Source organism: Saccopteryx leptura, chromosome 8 (assembly GCF_036850995.1).
Source record: "Saccopteryx leptura isolate mSacLep1 chromosome 8, mSacLep1_pri_phased_curated, whole genome shotgun sequence".
NCBI classification, from domain to species: domain Eukaryota; kingdom Metazoa; phylum Chordata; class Mammalia; order Chiroptera; family Emballonuridae; genus Saccopteryx; species Saccopteryx leptura.
The window spans coordinates 2,343,968-2,369,276 of record NC_089510.1 but is presented as its reverse complement, the minus strand read 5'-3'; the positions used below and the strand labels follow the sequence as shown (position 1 = coordinate 2,369,276).

General features: G+C 57.0%; 1 protein-coding gene across 1 annotated transcript in view; it reads left to right on the top strand.

The window, feature by feature from the left end:
• The window catches only part of SLC9A9 (solute carrier family 9 member A9), a 498,743-nt gene extending 476,864 nt beyond the window's left edge, over positions 1 to 21,879 (top strand). The window contains exons 15-16 of the mRNA XM_066347824.1: positions 19,988 to 20,093; positions 21,466 to 21,879. Coding sequence (XP_066203921.1) covers positions 19,988 to 20,093; positions 21,466 to 21,702 — 343 coding nt within the window. The 3' untranslated portion in view covers positions 21,703 to 21,879. The remainder of the gene's footprint in view (positions 1 to 19,987; positions 20,094 to 21,465) is intronic.
• The last annotated feature ends 3,430 nt before the right edge of the window (positions 21,880 to 25,309 follow it).

Below are 25,309 nucleotides of genomic sequence, written 5' to 3'. Positions count from 1 at the left end.
CTGACCCCCTCCCCCATCAAAAAAGCATTTGCTAATTCATTTGGTGGCAGAGCCTGCCTGGACCGAACTTACTGACGTGATGAGGCTGCATGGACACCATCCCATTTGTCCCCGGGCCACCCCGAGCCGCACCAGGGCCAGTGCAGGGCGTCTGAGCCACGTGGGAGGCCGCCCCCCACCCTGCGTCCACATCCCACGTGCTCAGTGCAGAGGCCTCTGCAGCTTCCGATCACCCGGCGGGGGCTTGCTGGTCCGGCTGGAGGGGGAGGAGCCAAGCGGGTGGCTCCTCCCTTAGGACAGTCACCCTGGGCCCCTCCTCCACCGTCTTAGAGCAGCGGTGCGGGGGGGGGGGGGACAGCCCTCCCCCCCCAGCAGGACTCAGAGCAGCCCCCATTGGCTCCATCGCAAACCCTCTCTGGGGCACAGTCTGACTTCTCTCGCCCCTTTTAGAGGGAAGAGGGACCATGGAAAGAGAGTCAGCTTCTGGCTCCGTGGAACGTTGTCATTCTATAATAAATAATTAACTGGAAAGAAGGAATGCTGTCAGAAAGAAAAATGAATTAGTTCCACACCAAAAAAAAAAAAAAATTTCTTTTCCTTTTTTTTTTAAAATTCACTGAGAGGAGGAGAGACAGAGAGATAGACTTCCGCATGCGCCCTGACCGGGATCCACCCAGTAAGCCCACCAGGGGGTGATGCTCTGCCCATCTGGGGCCCTTGCTCCATTGCTCAGCAACCACACTCTTCTTAGCACCTGAGGTGGAGGGCATGGAGCCATCCTCAGCACCCGGGGCCAACTTACTCCTATCGAGCCATGGCTGCCGGAGGGGAAGACAAGAGAGAAAGAGAGAGAGAGAGAGAGAGAGAGAAGGAAGAGGGGGAGGGGTGGAGAAGCAGATGGTCACTTCTCCTGTGTGCCTTGACCAGGAATTGAGCCCAGGTAGTCCACACTCTACCACTGAGCCAACCAGCCAGGGCCAGAAATTCTTCCAGACAGACTTTTTTCACCAGCTCTACCAGCTGGACTGAACATCTGGTTGCTGTCTCTTTTCCTCCTCTGCTGGGTCATTTTCCACTGGGGGGTGTGCTTTTTCTTCCTCATGTTTCAGGGCCAACAGCTTCCTCCTCTTGTTTTCTGAATGCTGGCCTGTGAGGTCCCCTCGGGCGGTGGAGATTATGCTTGGCTTTCGTACTTCACAGGTGGGTGGAGAGAGAAATACTGTGGGGTGGGCTGGGTCCTGCTCCTGTCACTCACGCTGCGTTCCTGTGGGGCCAGAGGGGTTAGTCAGGGCCCTGGCCAGTTGGCTCAGTGGTAGAGCATCAGCTAGGTATGTGGATGTCCCAGGTTTGATTCCGGGTCAGGGCACACAGGAGAAACAACCGTCTACTTCTCCACCCCTCCCTCTCCCCCTTCTCTCTCTTATCCCCTCCCACAGCCAGTGGCTGGATTGGTTCAAGCATTAGCCCCTGGTGCTGAGGAGAGCTTGTGGGTCCCAGTGTCAGCCTCAGGCACTAACAATAGTTCAGTTGAGTCAAGCACTGGCCCCAGACAGAGACTGCCAGGTGGATCCCTATCAGGGCGCATGCAGGAGTCTGTCTCTCTATCTCTCCTCCTCTCACTAAAAAATAAAAAAGAAGGGGCTAGTCAACAGGAGCCAGCTAAGCAAACGCCACTGGGTGGGACTAAGCTTCTTTGGCTTGGTACTTTGGCAAGGACACCCGTGAGGGCCAATCCTATGGGAGTGGACTCTGGGAGGTGGGGTCAGAGCAGGCTGTGAGGCCAAAGAGGCTGCTGCTCAGAGGGAGGGTGACAGGGTGTGAGGGAGAAGTTTCACCAATCTCGTCGTTTCCCGTGTCATTTTCAGGAAAATCAGCCTCTTCCCTGTTCCTAAGTCAGCTGCCCTGTGGGGACGGGAGGGTCCCGTGGCTCTTCTGGCCTCGGCGGAAGCATGGCACGCCGGTCCACGTGCAGCAAGCCGATTGCGTGCCGGCCCCGGCCCCGGTCTGGGCTGCGGGAAGAGGCAAGGGAAGCCCACCCCTGACCTTCAGGGAGTGAAAGCTCCCACCCACCCAGATCTGTCTGGGCGGCACCGTGTCAGTGGTTCTCAGAGTCAGTGCCGCAGCCCGGGAAGTCCAGGGCACAGGAGTGGCTAGGAGCTCGGGTTCTGCGTCTCTCTGAAGCTGAGAGACACTGCGGACTCCACAGTGCGGACAGGGTCCTGGCAGGAAAGAGCTGGGCTTCATGTCCGGGACGTATTTGGGCCCAGAACCCATTTACCATGTCCTGTGTCTACACATTCCACCAAGGTGCTTAGCAGCCATGAAACGCAATGTGGGACCCAACCCTTCTGTCGTCTTCCAGCCAGGTGTGCTTGGGAATCCAGGTGTGGGCGAGGTATCCGAGTGCACCCCTTTTCCCGTGCGGAGGGCCCCTTCGGAGGACAAACAGAGAAGGCTGGCTGCATTGGACATCAAGGTCATTAGACGCACACACGTGTGTGTATGTATCGAGCACCTACTATGGAAGCAGCTACCTTGAATGCTGGGCGTTTTCTGACATCATGGAAATTTCAGACTGCCAGGTAGGGTAGGGGGAGCCCTGGCCAGTCAGCAGGCAATTTGAAAGTGTGGTAAATTGATTGAGGTGACCGTATGTCTTGGTTTGCCTGGGTCCATCCTGGTTTATACCTGTTGTCCACGGATAATATGGACAGGTGCCTGCCCCTCTTGTTCCCACAGATGTCCTGGTTTTGACCATAGATCCCACGGCCCCATTAGTTATAATGAGTGCAGGCTATGGACGGACAGATGAGCGAGGGTCAGGGAAGGATTGTTGGAGGACGTGACACTTAAAAGTTGAGTCCCGGAAAACTGAGGAGGAGGAGGAGGTGGCCAGCGGTGGAGTCGGCGCTCAGACGGAGGAAATACCACTCGCAAAGGACGGGGGAGGGGGGGACACGACATGGGCTCAGCACGTGCGGTCGCCCCGAGAGGGCGGGGGACGGGGCTCAGCACGCGGGGTCGCCCCGAGAGGGCGGGGACGGGGCTCAGCACGCGGGGTCGCCCCGAGAGGGCGGGGACGGGGCTCAGCACGCGGGGTCGCCCCGAGAGGGCGGGGACGGGGCTCAGCACGCGGGGTCGCCCCGAGAGGGCGGGGACGGGGCTCAGCACGCGGGGTCGCCCCGAGAGGGCGGGGACGGGGCTCAGCACGCGGGGTCGCCCCGAGAGGGCGGGGACGGGGCTCAGCACGCGGGGTCGCCCCGAGAGGGCGGGGGACGGGGCTCAGCACGCGGGGTCGCCCCGACAGGGCGGGGACGGGGCTCAGCACGCGGGGTCGCCCCCAGAGGGCGGGGGACGGGGCTCAGCACGTGCGGTCGCCCCGACAGGGCGGGGACGGGGCTCAGCACGCGGGGTCGCCCCCAGAGGGCGGGGGACGGGGCTCAGCACGTGTGGTCGCCCCGACAGGGCGGGGACGGGGCTCAGCATGCGGGGTCGCCCCGAGAGGGCGGGGGACGGGGCTCAGCACGTGCGGTCGCCCCGACAGGGCGGGGACGGGGCTCAGCACGCGGGGTCGCCCCGACAGGGCGGGAGTCGGCGCTCAGCACGCGGGGTCGCCCCGAGAGGGCGGGGACGGGGCTCAGAGAGTCCAGTAGTCTCACCCGCTTCAGGGTGTCTCCTCCTCGGGGCCACGGGAAGCCTCTGGCCTGGCGGTAGGCAGAGAAGTGCCATGATCTAGTCCACCCTGCAGAAGAACCTCTGTGGCTATGAATGGGAGTGTGGCTGGGATCGTGAGCTGAGGTTGGTCAGCAGAGCCCTAAACTGGTGAGGAGACTCTCGGCCATCCAGCGGGGAGGTGCTGGCAGCCTGGGAGAGGAAGCAGTGGAGAGCTGGAGAGGGATGGATGGATAGATGATGGATGGATGGATGATGGATGGATGATGGATGGATGGATGATGGATGGATGGATGGATGGATGATGGATGGATGATGGATGGATGGATACATGGACAGGTGATAGGTGGGTGGGTGGATGGATGGATGATGGATGGATGATGGATGGATGATGGATGGATGATGGATGGATGGATGATGGATGGATGGATAGATGGATGATGGATGGATGGATGATGGATGGAGGGTGCATGGAGAGGTCTTCAGCAGCTGGAATAGACTGATTAACTGATTGACTAGCTGACTGGCTGTGGTGGGGAAGAGAGGAGAGAGAGTGGAAAGTCTGGCCCGTGTCCGAGCGTGTAACCAGATGATGGCGTCTACAGCGAGACAGGGACCATAGGAGGAGGAGCAGGTCCCGGGGAGAGGGAGACAGGGAGGTCAGTTGCAGTCAGGACAAATGTGAAGTGTCCTTGCTGGGTCTCGGCCTTTCCAGAGCATCAGGGCTGAAGGGGCAAAGACAAAAGGACATTCAAAAACAAACAGAAACAACAAAACACTGAAACGTGCTGGGAGCTGAATGAAACAGAAGTCGAGTCAGAGGACACTGGATGGAGCAGCCCCGCTCCTGGCACGCCGGTCCCTGGGCCCGTTGCTGGGAGTCAGTGGATTGAGTCTCAGCACCAAGGCCCTCTGTGTGGCTCTCCGACAAAGCAGGCGGAGACAGAGCCCTGTAAGCCTCCTTCCCCCCGCCCCGAGCACAGGGGCCCCCTGCTTCTACCCCGCGCTCCTGCTCCCGGCCCAGCACAGGGGCCCCCTGCTTCTACCCCGCGCTCCTGCTCCCGGCCCAGCACAGGGGCCCCTGCTTCTACCCCGCGCTCCTGCTCCCGGCCCAGCACAGGGGCCCCTGCTTCTACCCCGCGCTCCTGCTCCCGGCCCAGCACAGGGGCCCCCTGCTTCTACCCCGCGCTCCTGCTCCCGGCCCAGCACAGGGGCCCCTGCTTCTACCCCGCGCTCCTGCTCCCGGCCCAGCACAGGGGCCCCTGCTTCTACCCCGCGCTCCTGCTCCCGCCCCGAGCACAGGGGCCCTGCTTCTACCCCGCGCTCCTGCCCCCGCCCCGAGCACAGGGGCCCCTGCTTCTACCCCGCGCTCCTGCTCCCGGCCCAGCACAGGGGCCCCTGCTTCTACCCCGCGCTCCTGCTCCCGGCCCAGCACAGGGGCCCCTGCTTCTACCCAGTGCTCCTGCTCCCGGCCCAGCACAGGGGCCCCTGCTTCTACCCCGCGCTCCTGCTCCCGGCCCAGCACAGGGGCCCCTGCTTCTACCCAGTGCTCCTGCTCCCGGCCCAGCACAGGGGCCCCTGCTTCTACCCCGCGCTCCAGCACAGGGGCCCCCTGCTTCTACCCCGCGCTCCAGCACAGGGGCCCCCTGCTTCTACCCCGCGCTCCTGCTCCCGGCCCAGCACAGGGGCCCCTGCTTCTACCCCGCGCTCCAGCACAGGGGCCCCCTGCTTCTACCCCGCGCTCCTGCTCCCGGCCCAGCACAGGGGCCCCTGCTTCTACCCCGCGCTCCTGCTCCCGGCCCAGCACAGGGGCCCCTGCTTCTACCCCGCGCTCCTGCTCCCGGCCCAGCACAGGGGCCCCTGCTTCTACCCCGCGCTCCTGCTCCCGGCCCAGCTGAGCCGTCAGCTGTGACCCAGCCTTCCTGGGGCAGAGACAGGTCTTCAGTCTGACGGCTGGGGGCTCCCACAGACCTTCGCCGCTGCCCTGCGCCGTCCACCCCAGCGCCAGTCACCTGACAGCTCGTCCTCGTCAGCCCCGGGGCCCCAGGGGCGCGATTCGGACGAGGGCAGAAGGGGGGGACATGGCTCGCTTTGGGCCAGAGTTCTAAACTGACACGGCGGCCCTGGGGTCTTCCGAGGTTGTTTGAGGTTCTCTACTGGACAGTCTGACCATTTCAGGGCTTGAGGTTGTGGGTTCAAGGTGTATTCACATCATCCGTCTCGGTCAGGACCTGAGAAGCTCAAGTGACCGCCTTTATCTGTCTGTGATGATCCTACTCTTTCTCAGCAAGAGAAGAGTAAGAAAAATGGCTCTGTGGGACATCACTGTCCACAGGACTCGGCTCCGTGGTGACACGGGTGTAGGAGGGGGCGTCCCCTCTTCAGCACGGACGCACTCCTCTCACCAAGGGGAGCCGTCTGGTTTGGGGACCAGGATGGGCCCGCGATCTGGAATCCCAAGCCACCTGCAGGTGCAGGACTCACCGCCACCCCTTCCGGTTGTAATCCAGAGGGCCGACCTCGGCTCACAAAGCCAGAAAGTTCCAAGTTCAAGCCTTACCTCCTCTGTTGTGACAGGCACCCAGGGGCCAAGGTACGCCTTTCAGAGAAAGCCGGGGTGGGGGGGACGTTCTTGGCCCTGAAAATGCACCTAACTAAGAAGGACAGCCCAACTGGGTGGGCTTCCCTTCTCCTGAGCCGTCCCAGGGAACGGATGAACGTCTGGATGTTACAAAGTGTCACGATGTGCTCTTTGTTTCTCCTTGTTCCTGCTGTAGCTCTTTGTCCCGCGCTCTCTCTGTGGCTAGCTGGGATCACAGGCAGCAGCAGCATCTTAGCAAACAACAGTAACCATTTGGAAGCTGTTTGCCACCAGCCTTTTTTTGCTCTTGATTCACAACAATTCTGCTCAGAAGGAAATGTGCCATTTTTTTTTTTCCTATCGTAGTCTTGTCAGCCATGGAGCGATGACCGGGTTCTCCGCGTCAAACGTCCATTTCGTTCCAGCTGTTCTGAATAAACAGACATCGATCAAAAGCCTACGAGGGGCCTGTTTCTTCCAGGGAGACTTTTTCGGTCAGGCCGGAACCTACCGGAGAACTCCCTCCGGGTCAGACTTGCGTGTAAAGCACTTGGTGCGGTGTGGAGCCCTTCTGGGAAAACCAAGCAGTGGAGCTCGGGGAAGTATGTTGTCCTCCACGGTGACCTCTGGCCTCCGGCGAGTTCTCCTCTTAACCCAGCCCCCTCGTAATTAAAGCTCAAAGGTCTGCAGGTGCCATGATTCTATAAACTAACCCACTCCTGTTTCACTACGGCTGGAGGACCAGGGCTGGCTGAGCAGAAAGTGGGGACGCGGTCGTGCCGGCGGCGTGCATGAACGGCCGCGACCAAGCTATTCCCAACCGGAGCGAATACCGTCAGCCCCTCCCTGTGCAGGCGGAGAGAGAGCGTTTGCAAAGATCACTCGGAAGAACAGTGGGCCATCGACTCCACTCCGGACTCTTCTTCTGACTTCATTAACCTGTGAGTCGCAGAAAGAAGACACAGCATCACAAGAGAAGCAAGCAGTGCTGAGCCCAGGCGGAGAGCTTTCCAGGGGGTGAAGAAGGGGTCCAGAATTTTCTTTTTCCTTAGAGCACGCTTTGACGATTGCCCCTGATAGGCTATTTTTTTTTTAACTCATCAGATAAATCATAATTTGCTTTATGAGCAATCTTCTAAATTGGAAAAGCAAAGACTTTCTTTCGACCAATGTGTGAGCTGGCCGAGACTAAGCCAGCATGCAATAAGAAATTTTACAAGAGCCCTGGACAGTTGGCTCAGCAGTAGAGCATCAGCCCGGCATGTGGAAGTCTCAGGTTCAATTCCCAGTCCAGGCACACAGGAAAAGCACCCAGCTGCTTCTCCACCCTTCCCCCTCCACCCTCTCTCTCTCTTCCCTTCCCGCAACCACGGCTCGATTGATTCGAGTCTGTCAGCCCAAGGCACCAAGGATGGGTCATGGAGCCTCCGCCTCATGCACTAAAAATAGCTTCGTTATGAGCATTGGCTCTAGATGAGCACAGCATCAGCCCCAGATGAGGGCTGCCAGGTGGATCCTGGTCTGGGTGCATGCGGGAGTCTGTTTCACTATCACCATTTCACTTTTAAAAAAAAAGAAAGAGGCCCTGGCCGGATGGCTCAGTGGTAGAGCGTCGGCCTGGCGTGCAGGAGTCCCGGGTTCGATTCCCGGTCAGGGCACACAGGAGAAGTGCCCATCTGCTTCTCCACCCCTCCCCCTCTCCTTCCTCTCTGTCTCTCTCTTCCCTTCCCACAGCCAAGGCTCCATTGGAGCAAAGTTGGCCCGGGCGCTGGGGATGGCTCTGTGGCCTCTGCCTCAGGCGCTAGAGTGGCTCTGGTCGCAACAGAGCAAAGCCCCAGATGGGCAGAGCATCACCCCCTGATGGGCATGCCGGGTAGATCCCAGTCGGGCACATGCGGGAGTCTGTCTGACTGCCTCCCCATTTCTGTCTTGGGAAAAATACAAATTATATATATATATATATATATATATATATATATATATATATATATAGAAAGAAAGAAAGAAAGAAAGAAAGAAAGAAAGAAAGAAAGAAAGAAAGAAAAGAAAAGAAAAGAAACATTACAAGCTTTGCCACCTTTTCTAGTCAATGCCAACCACCCATCTAAAGCTGCCTGGCTGGGCATTGTTGGGTCTCCCCTACTCACCAGCGATTGTCCCTCATCCCACACCAGCCCAGTTCCTGGGACAGAGAGGGGCCTAGGAGCTGGAGAGCTTTGCTGACTCACACCTCGTGAGGTCTAGAAATAGAGGAGCCGCGTTCTGCTTTACAACCTCCAGTGACGTTGGACTGTGATGATGATTCAGCGGTCACCGGCGCTGGCACTTGTCACAATCGACCAGACACCATGAACTGTCAGTCTGAGGAGGCTGAGTCACCTGCTTCCTGGGGGAAACAGCGGGAGAGAGTGCCGTTCGGACAGTGACTTGCTACCAGTGGAATCTGGTGTGACGGCTCTGGGTTTCCCCTGTAGGCTTCAAGCTGTGGTCCAGACGGCAAGGTCCTTCCTGGGAGGTGAGGCGGAAATCTCATAAGGTCTTGAGTCCCTTCCAAGTCCCATTCCCTAAGATGCAGGTCGAGCTGGAAACGTCCTCAAAAGTAATCAGCTTCTGAGAGCTTTTGTCCTTCCCAGCTTGGGGGCCACGGGGCAGCAGACAGCCCCTGTCCTGCCGCACCGGTTAGGAAATCCTGACCCCAGGTCACGATCGATGTAGGCTTCCTCACTGCCAAGAGGGAGTTCAAGTTGGGTTTTGAAAACAGGCTGAAGAGCCAACCTCCACAGAAATGTCTAGATCTGCCCTTCAAGGGCAGTTTCTCCGGAACTCCCAGGAGCGGCTGGATATTAACGAGGAGAAGAGAACAATGATCATCTGGGACGCAGAGTGCCACTTCATGTCACTTTAAAGAATGAATAGGCTTCCGGCTCCCCTCGGCTGTCCGCTCGCAATCACCAAGCCTGGTAAATAAGCACGCCCCATGGCAGGTTTGATTTAGGACAGGGAAACTGTCTAATGACACGATGCTTTCTCTTCCTTTTCTGTAGCAAGCAGGACAGCCCCTGCCAGTTTTTTGGCTTAAGAGCTGTGGCTTTCCAAAAAAGGAAAGAAGGAAGGAAGGAAAGGAGGAAGGGAGGGAGGAAGAAAGGGAGGGAGGGAGGGAAAACCCCGGTCCTATTTATGAGAGTAGATGCACAAACACAGGCAGCAAACGCACCAAATATTTTTTTTATTATTATTTTCACAAGGCGAGAATAGTCATATTCCAAGGCGTGGTTTAATGGGCTCTCCAGGGCATTTATTTGGGATCATATCTGTCCGTGCCCATAACATGCTGGAGCGGTTTTCACAGAAAAGGCACCTTGTTCGTGTCCTGGGCGCTCTGGCTTCTGATGAGCGCTCCCCCTGGGCTCTGCCCCCGAGAAGCCACGTCGGGGCGGCGGCCCCGGGCAGCACTTCGCTCCCTCCACGCCCGTAATCCACGCCCGTAATCCCCTCCGAGGGGGAAGGCCAGGTTCCATACTCGCTCTGAAAGGGGTCTGAGACCCCGAGCCACGGAGACTTTGATCTGGAGCCCAAAAGCTCTTATCCCCACACGCATTCACTTAATCTTGCAACTCAAGAGGGACGGGCCATTTCAAAGTGGTTCTGGGGGACCCAGGGAGCACCTTCGGGGGGCGCGCAGGGGGGACTCGCGGGTTTGATGACCAGGGAGCCAGTTATCTGCGATACCCGCTCTCAGGAGGGAAGCGCCGCCCCCTCGGAGAAACGGGGGGGGGGGGCGCGAAGAGCATTCCTCAGGCAGGCAGTCCGCTGGGGGAGGGGGGCTCCCGGGGGGGGCAGGCTTTGTGCACAGAAAACACGCTGCAAACACGAGAGCCGCCCCAGGGAGGCGCAGACAGGCTGACCACGGCCGGCCCGGCTCGTCCCGCCCCCACCGCCCGCCGCCGGTCCAGCCTGCCTGCCTGTCTCTCACAGCCCAGGTCCCCTCAGTCCCCATCCGGTGACATTGCCTCGGGCTGTATTTCTTCAGGTTTCAGAGAATACCCAGAAGAATTTGCACGTTAACAGAAAACCCTAAATCGAGACGTTTTCAAGTCTCCATTTATTTCAACAAGTATCGATGGAGAGGATACTCGTTTCTGATCCCTGGGCAGTAAGCACAGCGGATACAGAGAGGAACGAGACAATGTTTCTCCCTCAGGGAGGTCACAGTCTAACAGGAGAGGAGTTACATTGTCGACGATTTCTGATCTGTTATATAAATGCGATCAGCCTGGTCTTGACACAAAGTTGGAATAATCATATCCTGAGGCGTGGTCTAATGGGCTCTCCGGGGCATTTATTTGGGATCATATTTGTCCCTGCCAATAACATGCTGGAGCGGTTTTCACAGAAAATGCATCTTGTTCATGTGAAGGCCTGCGGGAGGCCCCAGCGAAGAAATTCTCTCGTTGGGATGCAGGGATAGTGACAGAGAAGACGAACTATTTGAATTGGTCTGTGTATCCGTTCAGATTATGTTTGGCTGCATGTAACAGAAAAACTCAAATAGCAATGGTTTAATAAAAAGAGAGGTCTTCATCTCGAGTGCAAGAAGTCCAGCATCCGACCCTCTGCAGCTGGTAAGGGAGTTCTGTGTCCTCATCAATATGCCTAGGTCCTTCTATCTTGCTTGTCTACCAGCCTTAGTAGACAACTTCTAGTCTCGAGTTTACCTCATGGCCCCAAAGTGGCTGCCAGAGCACCAGACAGCTCACTTAAGTTCCAGGCAAGAAGGGAGAGAGGGCAAAATTGATGTTCTCATTAAGGAGCTCCTCTAGAAATCTACACAAGGGGAGGGGAGGGGAGGGGAGGGTAGGACAGGGGAGGGGAGAGGAGGGGAAGGGAGCGTAGGACAGGGTAGGACAGGGGAGGGGAAGGGAATGGAATAGGAATAGACTCACGTGTATCACAGAAGAGTGTTTTGTTCTCTACATGTGTGACTGAGCGGATGTTGAGGGCGTGTCCCGAGTCCCAACCATGAAACGTGTTTCCAGGTAGAAGAGGGGAGGGGGCGGGGGAATAGCTGGAAAGCAACGGGCTCCGAGAGAAAAATGTGCCCGGGAGGAGGGTGAGACCATGTCCTCCCTGTGACCCGGTCGTGACAGAGGGCTCCGCTCGGGTCTGCTCAGTCACGGGAAACAGCTTCGTGTTTCCTGAACGGGCTCCGTTCCACAGCGCAACACCAACGCGACATCACGTTCACGGATTCCCGTAAAAACTCAGTGGGCTACACGAGTCAGTACTGCTGGGTGTGGGTGTGGGTGTGTGTACTCGTGCAAGAGGGAGAGGGAGTGTGTCATCTTCCCCAGAGAGCCGCAGGGCATGTATCCTCCTTGGGGGACGGCGGCTGTTACAATGGGCAGGAAGGGGGTCCTTAGAGGACAGGAGAGGCACAGGCGTTTCAAGGACAACCAGCGCCCGGAGGAACAAACACGCGGAAAGGAGGCTGCCCCGAGGTCACGTGACCTGAAGAATCCGATGTCCACTACGGAAACACCGACCCTCTGAGTCAGCGGCTGTTCTCAGACCCTCACGGTGTAAGTGCCCTCTGATGTCCTGCTGACAGGACGCAGCACGAGGACCTCCCTGGGTCCCCCGCCCCGCCCCCCACTCCCGCCGCGCAGGGCGCTGCTCCCAGGACTGCGGGGAGCCCGCTCGGAGGACGGTGGCGTGTCCTCTCTCGGGGCTGCAGCGGCCACGAGGAGAAGCGTCATGAACCCGCACGGGGCACAGGGCGGGTGTCTCCTGCGCTCACGGATGTCGGGGCAGAATGGGGGGGTGGACTTCTATTTCTAACACTCGTAACTCCTCCAGGAACACGGCGGAAAGAGATCATAACACTAATGAATATTTGCTCGGTGTTTATTAGGGGTCCGGAACCGCGCTCAACGTTGTGCCTATTTTTTTTTTTTTTTTTTGTATTTTTCTGAAGCTGGAAACGGGGAGAGACAGTCAGACAGACTCCCGCATGCGCCCGACCAGGATCCACCCGGCACGCCCACCAGGGGCGACGCTCTGCCCACCAGGGGGCGATGCTCTGCCCACCAGGGGGCGATGCTCTGCCCCTCCGGGGCATCACTCTGCTGCGACCAGAGCCACTCTAGCGCCTGAGGCAGAGGCCACAGAGCCATCCCCAGCGCCCGGGCCATCTTTGCTCCAATGGAGCCTCGGCTGCGGGAGGGGAAGAGAGAGACAGAGAGGAAGGAGAGGGGGAGGGGTGGAGAAGCAGATGGGCGCCTCTCCTGTGTGCCCTGGCCGGGAATCGAACCTGGGACTTCTGCACGCCAGGCCGATGCTCTACCACTGAGCCAACCGGCCAGGGCCAACGTTGTGTCTATTTTTATCCCACTGAAGCCCCCCCCCCCACTGTGAGGCCACAGGAGGGTCAACCATCTCCATTTATGAATGGGGGAGAGGAGGCTTCATGAGGGTAGGAGCGTCGCCCGCTCCCAGCTGGACAGCGGCAGGCCTCTCTCTGACTTGCCCCACCTGCCTGCCTCCCAGCCGCCTCTGAGAGATCAGGACACTGGGATGATTCACGAGAGGCAGGAAGTTATGGGCCAGGTTGCTTCCCCTGCTCCTCCCCTCCTAAGAAACAAGACAGACTGAACTCCTAACCACCACCACCCCGGCCCCGTACCTCAGCACGGAACCCCATCGGGAAACCGGTTCATTGCGGGCAAAGGACGAGGTCACACCGGAACAGGGTGGGTGGCTCGTCCCATGTGACCGGTCTGCTTCTGAGACGGCGGTCGTGTGAGGACACCAGGGGTGGGGGACAGAGTGGGAAGGGGAGGCAGAGCTGGAGACGTGCCCCTGCCAGTGAGCAGTGCCAGGCTCCCTCTGGCCGTCCCCGGGGTGTGAGAGAGCCCTGACGGGTGTCCGTCACGGCCCTCAGAGGGGGCCGACCCCACCACCGCCTCCGTCTCCCGCTGCCGGCCTCCAGGACTGGGGGGACGAGGCACCGCTGTCCTTTCCAGCCCCCCGGTTTGTGGGGGAACAAACACACAAGGGGGAAGAAGGGACCCGACCAGATCGCACACAGCCTCCGTGTCCCCATAGCAACAGGATGACCGGGGCTCGAGGGGACAGAGACTTTTGTTCCGACTGAGAAGCGGTCACAGCCGCCAGAGCCTCAGCCGCCCACGCCCGGCGTGCGGTGTCTCCCTCCCGGCGAAGGTTCCGAGGGTGGTCTTTCACTGCGTGCCCTGAGGGTCCTGACCCCTGGGGCCTGCACTGCTGGTGCCGGTTGCAGACATGGCTACTTCTGTTGCTGCAAAGGTGGACCATGCGGACAGCCATGCATCCCCGTGGGGACCCCGGTCAGTGCCCACATGGGGGCCAGTCCCCCTCAGAGGCACTCTGCTCTGGGCGTTGAGAGGAAGGGCCCAGCCCCTGGGGAATGGGTGACCCAGACAGGGCCTAGGCAGGGCTGGCCACCTCTGTCTTAACCATGAATCCTGGGGACGCCAGCTGAGCGTCCAGCGCTCACGAGACCATGTCCACTCGCTGACGGCAGCAGGAGTCGGGCACCGACTTCCCTCCGAACGGGAGCAGACGGAGACTCGTCCTCACTGCCCCGGCCTCCTCCTGCGCCTCCAGGGAGGTGACCCAGGAAGGCGTGCCGTCCAAGCCCCCGTGAGCTGGCAGAGGGAGCCCAGGGCTGAGCAGCAGCGTCTCCTTCTGACCCGATGGCCACCGAGAGCCAAGGCCACTCCTGTCAGGAGCAGAAGGAAACGTGGCTCTCCCTGAGCTGTTGTCTCTCCACACACTTGAGCCAATGGAACAGCCCCTTAGCGCGAAGGAACTTCAAGGGCATCTCGTGGGCAGAGGCGTCTCCTGGAGCCCGGCTGCCCCCGTCCTGTGTCCAGTGGGAGAAGCTCTAAGGACCCAAACGCGGGAGGAGAGGCGGCAGCAGCACCAGCACCGTTTTTGTTGCCGTTGTTGTTATCGTCCTGGGCAGCTGGTGGACGGGGCCCTTCAAGAGACCACACGCCTTTCTCGTCTGCATCACTGAGACCAGTGGTCTTCTGGGGACTGTGAGAACGCAGATTGCTAGGTCCCCACCCAAGAGAGTCCGCTTCAAGGGCCCCAGAATCCGTATGTTCACCTGCCGAGTGGGATTCTGGCACAGAGAGTCCCCGAGCGACCACACCTGTGGAAGAAGCCCCGGGCTTAGATTTTCCTCCGTCTTCAGCTCGGACGTCCTGGATCAGATGAGCTCTCAGGTTTCTCCGGCCTCGTGATGCCAACGTTCCCCACACGGAGCTCACGGGTATCTGGTCATCTCGATGGGAGCGACTTGCCCTGCTTACACTCCTGGTGGCTCCGGTGTCCTCTACCCTCGTCCTCTTCCCGTTGATGTTTCCAGCAAACTCCCGCCACCGTGTCTCCAGTCATGGAGTGTCTGTCTGGGGCCGGAGAACCCAACAGAGTCGTCTTAACATCCGATAGGGAGATCCCACAGATATCCCCCAGGGCACCGGCTCCCAGGGCACAGAGGATAACGGGCACCTCAATTGATCGGCCCGTCCGTCTGGCCTCCTCTTCAATACTTAATCGCTCCTGACCACGGTTTCCTACCAGAGGGACCTCTAGGGAGGCGTGGCTGGGTTTCAGGACACCTGGAAACTCTCTGAGATGTCACATGAAATTCTGTCCCAACGACAAGCACGCAGGCATTTTCCAGAGAGGCCCGGGCAAGGCCAGGAAAGTTCAGCGTGCATGCCTCCGGGCTTACGCCGTACGGCAGCCACAGAAGAGGGGGCGCTCTGTGATGTTGGAAAAGCTTTCCAGAACCCCGCCTCATTCTGGGAACTCGAGGAAACTAATTTCACATTTTAGAAAGAAAATCACAAGGAGGGATAGCTCAGTCGTTGAGAGCATCCTTCAGAAACACCGAGGTTGTGGGTTCCGTCCCCAGTCAGGGCACACACGGGAAGCGACCTATGAATCCGTCCCCAGTCAGGGCACACACGGAAAGCGACCTATGAATCCGTCCCCAGTCAGGGCACACACGGGAAGCGACCTATGAATGCACAAACATAAAGAAGTGGAACAACAAGTGAATGCTTCCCTCTCTCTCTCTCTCTCTCTCCCTCCCTCTCTCTTTCTCTCTCTCCCCCCCCTTCCCCCTTCCCCTCTCTGTTTCTCTAAACATCAATCAAAACAAAATAACAACAAAAAATAGAAGTAAAATTCCATACAGAATCATTGTAAGACAATTAGAGAAAATGAAAGACGTGCCCATAATTACAGCAGACTCTATTACTAAGTTAGAAGACATTAAAAAAAAAAAGATACAAGATATGAAAGAACATGAACCAGAATTAGAAAACAAAAAAATCTGGAAATATTGGTTAGAGTGTTGTCCCGATACACCAAGGTTGCAAGTTCGATCCCCGGTCAGGGCACATACGGGAACCAACCAGTGAATGCACAAATAAGTGAAACAACAAATTGATGTTTCTCCCTCTCTCTCTCACTCTCTCCCTCCCCTACAATCAATAAATATATGATTATTTCTAAAAAAGAAAGAATGAAATCATTTTGGAAATGAATAGTGAATTCATCAATATGATACAAAAGCAAAAAAAAATAGATAATACTTGAAATAACAAGGGAAAAGAGAAAAATGTTTTAATCTGAAAGAAATGAAGAAAAAGATAAAGAGGAGAGAAGAGAAAGTTACAAGCTTCAGAGATAGGCAAGATCTTGCACATCCGGGGAAGGGGCGTCCCTGAAGAGGAGACAAGGCAGGAAACGGACCGGTCCCGGTTCAGAACTTCCCCGAAGTCTCACCCTCCCCACGCGCGGAACCCCACTGTGAAAAGAGCACACCACGTCCCCCCGGGTCTCGAGCAGAACAAGGCACACCAGGGAAAGGCCAATCAAATTAACGCACTTGAACGAAGAGGTCCTGTTGGGCATCTAGAAAGCACCTTGCGATTTACAAGGGACAGAAAAGGGTCGCTGTTATCCCTGTGGTCATTCTGGACTTTCTCCCCTCTGTGTCCTGGCTCCCGGCCTCTCAGCTCCGCCAGACGTCTGTCTGTCCAGCGGAAACCACACGCCTCGGCTCCAGACGGACGACGGTCGGAGGACTGACCAGAGGTCCCTTGCATAAGGCAGTTTCTCCGATGTCGGTGCTTCTGCGCGCTGTTCCTCCGTGAACCTCCCTCTGCTCCCCTCCCTCCTCCTGTGAACGCCTGGACCAGAGGTTGGGCACTCGGCTGCTTCTGCATGGGTGGACTGGGGGGGTGGGGGGGACTGGGGGGGGTGAATACTGTCTGGAGAAAGCACAAAGGAATTGTCTGCGGTCATGAAAATATTATACTAGTTTATACCTTGAACAGGGTGGTAATTGTTTCTTTGTTATATATTTTTTAATTTATTAATTATATTATATTAGTTTGTATATATATTACACATAGATATACAATATATGTAGGATATTATGTTGACACATAATAGTACTCTTGTTTCAGGTTTAGAACCTGCTGATTGGACATCACTGTCCCTTAGGTTTCTCCCCTCCGGCCACCATCAGTCTGTTCTGTGTCTGTGAGTGTGTTTTTCCTTTGTTTGTTTTGTATTTTTATTTAGATGTCACATACAAGTGAAATCGTACAGCGTTTGTCTCTCTGTGTACCGCTGAGTTCACTCCACTCCAGGGATCCCAAAACTACGGCCCTGTGGGCCACATGCGGCCCCCTGAGGCCATTTATCTGGCCCCCGCTGCACTTCCAGAAGGGGCACCTTTTTCATTGGTGGTCAGTGAGTACTGACCACCTGGAGTACTGTATGTGGTGGTGCCACACACTTGCATCACTTGTTACGGCTAGCAGTGATAAATATGGAACTGGACATTGACCATCTCATTAGCCAAAAGCAGGCCCAGAGTTCCCATTGAGATACTGGTCAGTTTGTTGATTTAAATTTACTTGTTCTTTATTTTAAATATTGTATTTATATTGGTTCCCATTTTGTTTTTTTACAGTAAATAAGATATGTGCAGTGTGCATAGGGATTTGTTCATAGTTTTTTTTACAGTCCGGCCCTCCAGCGGTCTGAGGGACAGTGAACTGGCCCCTGTGACAGGTTTGGGGACCCCCGCCCCACGCCGTGTGCTTACCCTGGAGGTCCATCCACGTCGCTGCCCCTGGCTCCGTGTCGCTCCCGCTGTCAGTGAGTTGTGTGAGTCCATGTATTCGGAGTGTCCGCCCCTCATTAGATACATGATTTGCAAACACTGTACCTCATTTAGTGAGCTGCCTTTCACGTTGCCGCTGCTGCTCTTGGCTGCAAAGAAGCTTCTGGTGGCATGATGGAGTCCCTCCTCTTTACCTCTGCTGTTGGGGTCAGACTTTTAAAGATCATCCCAGAGACCTGAGTCAAGGAAGTTTCTGTCTATGTTTCCTTCAAGGAGTTCTGTGGTTTCGGGTCTTACATTCAGGTCTTTAATCCACGTTGAGTTCATTTTCGTGCGTGGTGTGACACCGTGGTTACAGTTTTACTCCTGGGCATGTATGTGGCTGTCTAGTTTTCCCAACATCACTTATTGAAAAGACTGTTCTTTCCTCCACTGTATATTCTAAATTTCTTTGTCATAAATTAATGGACCATATAGGCATGGCTTTGCTTCTGGGCTCTGTTCAGTTTCATTGATCTATGTGTCGGTTTTTATACCAACATCATACTGTTTTAATGACTATAGATTTGTAATATAGTTTGTAATCAAGAAGTATGATAGCTCCAGCTTTGTTCTTCTTTCTCAAGATTTCTCTGGCTACTCGGGCTTTTTTTGTGGTTTCATACAAATTTTAAGATTATTTGTTCTATTTCTTGGGGGGGAGGTGAACACCATTGGAATATTGATAGAGATTTCATTAAATCTGTAAGTTGTTTTATGAACATTTTAACAATATTGATTCTTCTAATCCATGAGCACAGGATAGATTTCTATTTATTTGCGTCTTCAATTTTTTTCATTAATGTCTTAGTTTTCAGTATATAGGTCTCTCGTCCCCTTGGTTAAATTCATTTCTAGGCATTTTCTTTATATCATTTTATTTTTTTAGTGAGAGAGACAGAGAGAAGGACAGATAGGGAGACACACAGGAAGGGAGAGAGATGAGAAGCATCAATTCTTCATTGTGGCACCTTAGTTGTTCATTGATTGCTTTCTCGTATGTGCCTTGACCAGGGGGCTACAGCTGAGCCAGTGACCCCTTGCTCAAGCCAGCAACCATGGGCTAATATCTATGAGCCCACACTCAAGCCGGTGACCTCAGAGTTTCAAACCTGGGTCCTCTGAGCCCCAGGCTGATGCTCTGTCCACTTTGCCACCACCTGGTCAGGTGGTGCTTTGTTCTTTGTGATGAAATTTCAAAGGGGATTTTTCTTTATCTTTCTGATAGTTCATTTTTCATGTATAGAAGCACAACATATTTCTGTGTAATTATTTCGTTTCCTGCAACCTTGCTGAATTCATTTACTAATTCTGTTTTCTGATGGCATCTTTAGGGTCCTCTACATATGGTATCATGTCATCTCCAAAATAGTGACAGTTTTGCTTCTTCCTTTTCAATTTGTATACATTTCTTTCAAGCTAATTTCTCTGGCTTAGGACTTCCAGAATTATGTTGAATAAAAAAAAAAAGTTCAATCAGGAGATCTTAGACGAAATGCTTTCTACTCTTCATCACTGAGCATGATGTTGGCTGTGAACTTGTCATGATGGCCTTGACCACACTGAGGTGTGTTCCCTCTGCGTCCCTTTTGTTGAGAGTTCTCACCGTCACTGGATGTGGAACTGCGTTCAGTGCCTTTTCTACATCTACTGAGATGACCGTGCGATTTCTACCTCTCGTTTGGTTCGTGTGGTGTATCACGCTGACTGCGGATGTCGAACCGCTGCGTTCAGCTCAGGACCTGCCCACAGCTCGGGCGGAAGGAGACACCGTGATCTGCGTTGTCTCAGGCGGAAGGAGACACCGTGATCTGCGTGGTCTTTCCTGGTTCGTGCATGTTGGGTTCTGCGGGGAGTTCCAGGGTCCACTTACCCCTCCTGAGCCAGAGCGCTGTTTCCAGACCTGGACCCTTTAAAGATGAGAGAAATCGTTGTGTCTTTCCCCCCAGAGCTTAACAGTCCGTCCTGGTTCACCCCGAGAGCTTATTACAGAAGCAAAGCTTACCACACCAAAACCACCCACAGGGAATCTCTCGCCCCACGTAGACTAGGTAGAACCCGATGGAAACAAAAACACACTTTACAAAATCTGCCACCGGGTTTTGGGGCCTTTTTTTTTTCATAAAGCAAAACGGTTTTGTTACTTTTTAGTAATGCAGGGAACTCCAGAGATCCAGCCACTTCCCAGACCTTGCTCAGCTAAAAAAATAAACATCTCAAGTTGACAGGAACGCCCAGGTCTCCTGAGTCAGAAACCCCAGAGCCTGTCCAGACAGGGACAGACAGTATCCCCTTTGGGCCCGGTCCTCACGTTCACCGGAAGCTACGGATTCCGTCCTTAAGTGATAGCAGTCAGGACACTGGGCACCCCCAGAGACAGAGGACCAGAGGATCTCAAGTTGAACGTGACCGTCTCTCTCTCTGCACGCAAAAGTCCGTGCTGTGTGTGAGAAACTACATCCTAACCCCGTCTGGCAAGTGTTCCTTAACAGGCTGCTCAGATATCTGAAACCGATCCTAACCCACGCGGGCCCCCCGCTGACCACCACGCTGCCGGAATGGTGCGGACCCCTCTCACGCCTGCTCACCAGCCCACAGGCCTACGGGGTGAGTCAGCGTGTGGGGTGTCACGGGGCGGGGGCAGCGCTGAGGAGCCCCGGAACCTGGCGGTGGCTCCTGCCCAACGGGGCGGGGGGGAGGGGGCTCTTCGTAAAACTTCACCCACCGGGGGTCTTTGCTCTTTTCTTTTCTGTTGCTGCATGTGCCCCTCCCCCCCCCTGTTCTTCTCTGAACAGAAAAGAAAAACAAAGCAATGTTTTATTGTAACCAAATATTCTTAACCACAGAAGGAACTGAGGACCCGTCAAAGGAGAGAGGCACCCTCCCACACTGTCCTGGTTAGAGGCTTTGAACACCTGGGGCCGTGCTTTGTAGCTCAAGGGCGTGGACTAAAGGATGCTGAGGAGCCATTAGAGTCAGGGGCAGAGCTCAGCGTGTCGGGGTGGCCCAACGACAGGATGGTGGGGCTTGGGGCCCCCCTCTGAGGCTGGCCAGCTCGGCCCCCTCGCCAAAACAGAGAACCGTGTCTCAGACGCACTCAAAGCTGGGCAGCCCAGGCGGTGGCTCTCCGAGCCTGGTCCCCAGACCAGCGGCCTCAGCGGCCCTTAGGAAGCTCTCAGAAGTACAGATAACCAGCCCCCCTCAGACAGCCTGGGTTCCGGGTCTGGCTACTGCATTCTAAGAAGCCCTCCAAGGGGTCCCCGCCCAGACTGAAGGGGGAGACCAGCGACCCGAGGTCACCCAGCCGGGGCTCACTCTCCACGTCATGCGACACGGTGGCCTTCCCACAGCCCACGGAAGGAGAGCTGAGATCTTAATTCTTTCCTCCGGGGGACCCTCTGTCTGAGGAACACCGGCCAGAGCTATTCCATGTCCACCATTCTCCACGACGGCGACTCTCACCCCTCTCTGACCTTGTGACACTCATCCCCTTCTCCCCCCAAAAATGAAACATGCTATCAGGTCACAGTTTTAAAACATAACAGGGGCTGTGTTCTGAGAATTGGGAGAGAGGGTCAAACCAGCATGAGAATGTCCCCAAACCAACACTGAGTCCTGCCAGGCTCTAAGATCTCAGGATTTTGCCACCTTTCCGATCCTCGCCAACCCCCTTTCAGGTATCAATGCAAGAAGCCCACCGGCTCTCCTGTGACCTCCCCTGACCAAGGAGGTTGTGTTACGGTGACAGGTCTCCAGTGGGGACTCGGGGGGACGCCCCACCATACCCGCAGGGCTGGAGAAGGCGCTACCCGCTATGGCCGAAGCTTCAGCCCCGGCAGGACGGGGCAGTTAGACAAAGGAGAACAAAGTGTATTTTCTTACACAGAGCGCCTGCTGCTGTGCCGTCGGCGTGAAGTAACTAGTCTCTCTCTCTCCCTCTCTCTCTCCTCCCCACCCCCATCTGTCTCCAAAACTCCAGGAACGGCTCAAGGAGGACGACGCGGACTGCATCGTCCATCAGGACGAACTGGCCATGAGCTACCAGGAGCAGTCCCCCTCCGCGGGCAGCGCCCCCGCCCGGCCGGGTCCGGGTCTGGACAGGAGCCCTTCGCCCCCGACGCCGCCCAACAAGGAAAACATTTACGAGGGGGACCTGGGCCTCGGAGGATTCGAACTCAAGCTGGAGCCGACGCCGGGTCCACCCCCGCTGAACTAAGGGGTGGGCTCGGTTTCTCGGTGAGCCCCCTCCCAGGCTCGCGGGGCTCACGGAGGACCCCAGGGTGCGCGAGGGGCGGCCGCCCCCGCGGGGGATGGGAAGACGCAGGAAGAGCCCTGTCCCGTGTGCCCTCCGGCGCCGGGAGAAACGAGAGTTGATGAGCGTCGCTCTGCATCGATGCCGCCGAACTGAAGTTCAGCAGCAGCCGCTTTGATTCCCGGACGGGAGGGGGGGGGGGCGGGGGGGGGAGGGGGCGGGGGGCGGGGGGGGGCACGGGAGCGGGGGCGGGGGGGGGGGCGGAACCGGGACACGAGCGGCTGCGGTAAGAACGGGAGCGGGAGGGAGACACCCGGCTGGGTCTGCAGGCGTTTCCACCTCCCGGGGCCCTGCTCTTAGATTTTGTATCAATATTTTATTCCCTTTGTTAGAGAGGGTTTGAGTGAGGAATAGGGTGTCTGAGCAGAAGCCTCCCGAGTGGACGGAATGCCCGGTTTCGCAGGAAGCGGTCACTTTTCTGTTTTCAGGAGCCGGACTCCCTCGTGCTCTTGGTGATGAGGCCAGAGCTCTCTGCAAAAGCCCAGATGAGCGCCAGTGGCCTCACAGGACCTGGGGGACGGCCCCACGGGGACCCACTGACCTCTCCGGGTGTCCTCCCGGGCTGCCTCTCCCAGGCCCCGGGGGGGGGGGGGTCACAGTGGGGGGTGCACCCTGCTTGCTGCTCTCCAGCCCAGGAGGACCTCGTGGCAGGGACGGCGGCTTCTTTGCCACTTTGCTCCGTTTCCCCCTGAAGAATGAGCCTTTCTGTGTTTGAGTCACTGCTCAGATCTGTGGCAGGTCCCCGGCTGCACAGCGGGAGATGAGAGGCCACAGCCGGGGGCCGCCCCACCAGGGTCCCCGGCTGCACAGTGGGAGATGAGAGGCCACAGCCGGGGGCCGCCCCGACCCGTCCACAGAGTCCGGCAGGCACGGTGCCGTCCTGCAGGAGCCGGGGCGAAAGGCGCGGAGCTGGTGGCCGAGGACCAGACCTGCTCAGGAGCGGAGAGGCCGCTGCTCCTTCCAAGATGTGGCTCGTGACGCGGGACAGAGGGACCCACACGAGAGCTTTCGATTCAGCTGCATGACTGTGCCTTTTCCGCTCTAAAAATACCTCAAGCCTCGCTTCTCTTGAAATGCAGATGTTAATTCTAGACTCCAGAAAGCTCACCCCGGGTTCCCGGGCTGTCCGCAGTCTGAGTCCAGGAGGGGGAGAATGAAGTCTTCCTCGGGGCCCTGAGCTTGGAAGTAACACGTGCCCTGCTGGCCAGTGGTCAGGCCTTAAACGTCGACCACGGGGGGCGGGCACACCGCTCCGCACTCTGCACATCGACTCCCCTACTTGCCACACAGCCCAGTCCGGGCACACACTGTTCATACTCGGCGGAGTGTGAATCCGGCTGTGCTGGGTTCTCACAGCACACGGGTCAAGCATGCCGGCTTCTCTCTTGGCTTAATCCTAATAAAGTTTTGTTACAAAGCACGATGATATCGGGCTCCTGTTTGCCAAAGCGCTTTCCTCCCCAGACCGGTCCGCAGCTCTGAGTCCCTGCTCTCGAAGTGGCTGGGGAAGGAGGCCCGGAAGGGTGACACAAGGGGGCACAGGGGTCCCAAGAGGCAGGGAGAGCCCACGGGGGGGGGGGGGGCGGGCAAGTCAGCAAGTCCTCACGGGTGGCAGAGCCAAGAGCGGTGCTGGCAGGTCGGGGGTGTGAGCAGAGAGGGGACAGACACACAGAGCAGAGAGAGGACAGACAGACACGCAGAGCAGAGAGGGGACAGACACGCAGAGCAGAGAGGGGACAGACACGCAGAGCAGAGGGGACAGACACACAGAGCAGAGAGGGGACAGACACACAGCAGAGAGGGGACAGACACGCAGAGCAGAGAGGACAGACACGCAGAGCAGAGGGGACAGACACGCAGAGCAGAGAGGACAGACACACAGCAGAGAGGGGACAGACACGCAGAGAGGGGACAGACACACAGAGCAGAGAGGGGACAGACACACAGAGCAGAGAGAAGGACAGACACGCAGAGAGGGGACAGACACACAGAGCAGAGAGGGGACAGACACGCAGAGCAGAGAGAAGGACAGACACGCAGAGCAGAGAGGGGACAGACACACAGAGCAGAGAGGACAGACACGCAGAGCAGAGAGGGGACAGACACGCAGAGAGGGGACAGACACGCAGAGAGGGGACAGACACGCAGAGCAGAGAGAGGACAGACACGCAGAGCAGAGAGAGGGGACAGACACGCAGAGCAGAGAGAAGGACAGACACGCAGAGCAGAGAGAGGACAGACACGCAGAGCAGAGAGGGGACAGACACGCAGAGCAGAGAGGACAGACACGCAGAGCAGAGAGGGGACAGACACGCAGAGCAGAGAGGGGACAGACACGCAGAGCAGAGAGGACAGACACGCAGAGCAGAGAGGGGACAGACACGCAGAGCAGAGAGGACAGACACACAGAGCAGAGAGGACAGACACACAGAGCAGAGAGGGGACAGACACGCAGAGCAGAGGGGGACAGACACGCAGAGCAGAGGGGGACAGACACGCAGAGCAGAGAGGGGGACAGACACGCAGAGCAGAGAGGACAGACACGCAGAGCAGAGAGGGGACAGACACGCAGAGCAGAGAGGACAGACACGCAGAGCAGAGAGGACAGACACACAGAGCAGAGGGGACAGACACGCAGGGGACAGACACGCAGGGGACAGACACGCAGAGAGGAGGACAGACACGCAGAGCGGAGGACAGACACGCAGAGCAGAGGGGACAGACACGCAGGGGACAGACACGCAGGGGACAGACATGCAGAGCAGAGGACAGACACGCAGAGCAGAGAGGGGACAGACACGCAGAGCAGAGGACAGACACGCAGAGCAGAGAGGACAGACACGCAGAGCAGAGAGGGGACAGACACGCAGAGCAGAGAGGGGACAGACACGCAGAGCAGAGAGGACAGACACGCAGAGCAGAGGAGGACAGCCTCCTCCTCTTATTGCTTCAAAAGTAGGGAAGGGGGCCCTGGCTGATTGGCTCAGTGGTAGAGCGTCAGCTTGGCATGTGCATGTCCCAAGTTCGATTCCCGGCCAGGGCACAGAGGAGAAGCGCCCATCTGCTTCTCCACCCCTCCCCCTCTCCTTCCTCTCTGTCTCTCTCTTCCCCTCCTGCAGCCAAGGCTCCATTGGTTTGAGCACATCAGCCCGGGGTGCTGAGGATGGCTCCATAGAGCCTCCGCCTCAGGTGCTAAAAATAGCTCCATTGAGAGCATGGCCCCAGATGGGCAGAGCATCGGCCCCAGATGCTCTGGGGTGGCCGGGAGGATTCTGGTTGGGGTGCATGAGGGAGTCTGTCTCTCTGTCTCCCCTCCTCTCACATGGAAAAAGAAGAAGAAGAAGAAGAAAGTAGGGCAGAGATACAAGGGTGAAAGGAAAGAAAGGCCCAGCACCAGCCCATCTCGTCTCTGCCCTGATTACGTGAAGGAAGAAACGAGAGCCCGGTGTCTGGTTTCTTTCCATCTGTGGGGACAGAGGCACACCAGGGGAGAGAAAGTCCCCTGACAAAG